The sequence below is a fragment of the Trypanosoma rangeli genome (genome assembly GCF_003719475.1).
Source record: "Trypanosoma rangeli strain AM80 chromosome Unknown Tra_15.4_contig_00044, whole genome shotgun sequence".
Classification (NCBI taxonomy): domain Eukaryota; phylum Euglenozoa; class Kinetoplastea; order Trypanosomatida; family Trypanosomatidae; genus Trypanosoma; species Trypanosoma rangeli.
This window is the reverse complement of record NW_021705788.1, coordinates 43,486-46,098: the sequence shown is the minus strand read 5'-3', so window position 1 is coordinate 46,098 and position 2,613 is coordinate 43,486. Positions and strand designations below refer to the sequence as shown.

Genomic DNA, 2,613 nt, shown 5'->3' with positions numbered 1-2,613 from the left:
CAGCATCTCCGGCGGCACCAGCCTAAGAACCTGCTCGGGCGACGCAATCTGAATCGCGGCGTACTCCACGGGGCGGGGAAAAAGACTCAAAATAGACTCGCACTCATTGTCAGCATCCGCTTGCCTCATTGTTTGCTCCAGCGAATTAGAACAACCCATGACACTTTCTCTTTGATTACAAACTTTCTTCCAATACAAATCTCGTGAACGCGCCTTCGCACATCCCTGAATTCCAAAAAAAAGAGAGAAAAAAAGAAGATGCAGCTCCAACAACACCATCCACCTGGCCGCGCCACGCCCCCCAGTCGTCAAGGCGGCGGTTCTCGCCCACGTCGGTCGGCGTCGCAGAACAAACAGCGGCAGCCGTCAGACACGGGGGACAAAATGGTCCACATCAATTGTGCGGCCTCACTGACTCATAGGCGTCCGGTTTGTAATCACGCAGCTGCTGTACCGTGCCTCTGCGATATTCTCTCACAGGAGCCCGTGATCAACGCGGCCGCTGGCACCCGACACGCTGTCCAGCAGGCTCAGTACGTCTCGGTGGGCGTCACCGTGCGGTGGCCGCGACGGACGCCCAACGACAGGCGGGGCGTTCTCGTAGTTGCCAGCGACGCGTTCCTGCCGCAGCTGTGCGGGCACACGGTACGACGATGACGCCTTGTCGTAGGGCCTTTGCGCGTCGCTGTCGCTCCCCTCGTCATCGTTGAGCATCGCTTCCAGCGCCCCACGCTGCGGCTCGCGCAGGTGCCGCCAGTGGTGCTCCTCCACGTACCACACAACCGCGCTGTACACCGTGATCGCAAGCAGCACAAAAATCAGCAGCAGCACGATCGCCGCGTACGCCCTCGCCCCGTCGTCGTTCGGCACGAGGTAGTTTGCCGCGTTGATCAGGCACAGCACCGCCAGGAGCACGAAGCTCGCAGTGTGCATAATCGTCAGAAGGGCCGAGCGCATCATGTTCGCGAAGGCCACCACGCCCGCGCCCGCAAGCAGCACCGCCGCCATGCAGAAGTAAAGGATGTGGCAGCTGCCCACAGGCGGGTGCATCGCCGCAATCAGGCCCACCAGGCACAGCACCGAGAGCTGGAACACGCACCAGTACACGTAGCTACCCTTCATGTTCGTGAGCATGCTGCCGTACATCTGCCGCTGCGCCGCGGGGTACCAGTAGCCGACGGGGTACGGCAGGCGCTCCTGCAGCGGCTTCTTCGAAAACTGCCAGTACTTGGTGAAGCTCGCGCCAGTGTGGTGGGCAATAAAAACGCACGCGCCGGCCGGAAACGCCACACCGTACAACACGCCAGCGACCCCGATCGCGTAGTGCTGCACGCGAGCGCCGGGCATCGCCAGCATGAACACCGAGCCGAAGAAGATGCCGAGGTGCATTGCGTGCACCACGAGGTACGTCAGGCTCGGGAAGCGCATCGCCGCCCACGCACTCGTCGCGTCCACACCGCGCCACCGCTGGAATGCGACCGTCAGGCCGTAGTGCATGCCCCCGAACGCCGCGGCCACCAGCGCGTTGCCCGCCACCATCCACAGCGGGTCAAGGCCGGCGAAGACAGACAGGAAGTACGGCAGCGCAACGGAGCTCGCGCGCTCCTGCGCCGAGGCACACGACATCCTCGCAAACACGCCGAGTGCCTGCATCTCCAGGATGGAGCCCAGCCCGCCGGTCACCCCCACGGCAACTGCCGTCGCACCGGCAACGACGCCGGTGATCACCGAGAGGGCGCCGGCAAGACCGGGCGGCGTGTTGGACGTGACGGTGAAGGAGCCAAGCAGCACGCCCCTGCAGCCACCTAACACCGCCTCCGCGTCGCAGCGCACGATGATCGTCTCATCGGCCCCGATGAAGTAGCCGCCGTACACCGGCACGGCCAGCTCCAGGACGGCAAACGGATGCGTCGCGTTGCGAAGCCACGTCGCGCTGCGCAGCAGCGCCCCCCACGGGCCACTGAGCCCGTTCGGCTGCGCGGCCGAGCCCTGCACGAAGCTCAGCCGCGTGCCGAGTTGCGGGTCGCTCGCCCAGCGGAACGGCGGCGGGAGCGCCACCATCAGCCGTATCGGGGCGTTGCCCCCCCCGCTGCGGATGTCGTTCTGCGTCAGGCCCCCGCCCGCCGCTGTCGTCGTCACGGTGAGCGTCGGGCACGCCGCGTCGCTCCACCACCACGTGTCGCTCACCGACAGGCTCACGCTCAGCGACACCGACGCCGTCTTCGTCGCGGTCACCTGCCGCGTCTCGGTCCGCCCGTCGTGCGTCGGACTGTAGCGCGTCACACTCAGGCTCGGCGTCGGCGTCGGCGGTGGCGGTGTCGGCGTCGGCGTCACGCTGCGCGTCCCTGCCAGCGTCACCGTGTAGCTCAGCAACGGCTTGGCGGGCATGCGGTCGCACCCGTCCACGTGCGGCAGGTACGCCGGCAGACAGTCGTGCCCGTACCCGTCCTCGGCGCAGCGACAGCGGCAGGAGTCCGACATCGACCTCGTCGCGCCAGCAAAGCAGTCCACGTCAGCGTCGCACACGTCGCACGCCACGGAGCGGAAGTCCCCAACGATGCCGGCCGACCGGTAGTTCATCGGCAGCAGGGCCCGCCCGTTGAACGTCAGGCA

General features: G+C 66.0%; 3 protein-coding genes across 3 annotated transcripts in view; all 3 read right to left on the bottom strand.

The window, feature by feature from the left end:
- TraAM80_02041 (uncharacterized protein) overlaps positions 1–279 on the bottom strand; it is a gene marked incomplete at both ends in the record, with an annotated part of 345 nt that extends 66 nt beyond the window's left edge. Inside the window, one exon of the mRNA XM_029379061.1 lies at positions 1–279. This exon is cut by the window's left edge and continues 66 nt beyond it. Coding sequence (XP_029241117.1) covers positions 1–279 — 279 coding nt within the window.
- A 195-nt stretch (positions 280–474) lies between these two features.
- On the bottom strand, positions 475–2,481 carry TraAM80_02040 (dispersed gene family protein 1 (DGF-1); the record flags this gene model as incomplete). The annotated part of the gene is made up of 1 exon (XM_029379060.1): positions 475–2,481. The coding sequence occupies one exon, from the start codon at positions 2,479–2,481 to the stop codon at positions 475–477; it is 2,007 nt and encodes a 668-aa protein (XP_029241116.1).
- A 31-nt stretch (positions 2,482–2,512) lies between these two features.
- Positions 2,513–2,613, bottom strand: part of TraAM80_02039 (dispersed protein family protein 1 (DGF-1)) — a gene marked incomplete at both ends in the record, with an annotated part of 675 nt that continues 574 nt past the window's right edge. The window contains one exon of the mRNA XM_029379059.1: positions 2,513–2,613. This exon is cut by the window's right edge and continues 574 nt beyond it. Within this exon, the coding sequence (XP_029241115.1) occupies positions 2,513–2,613 (101 nt within the window).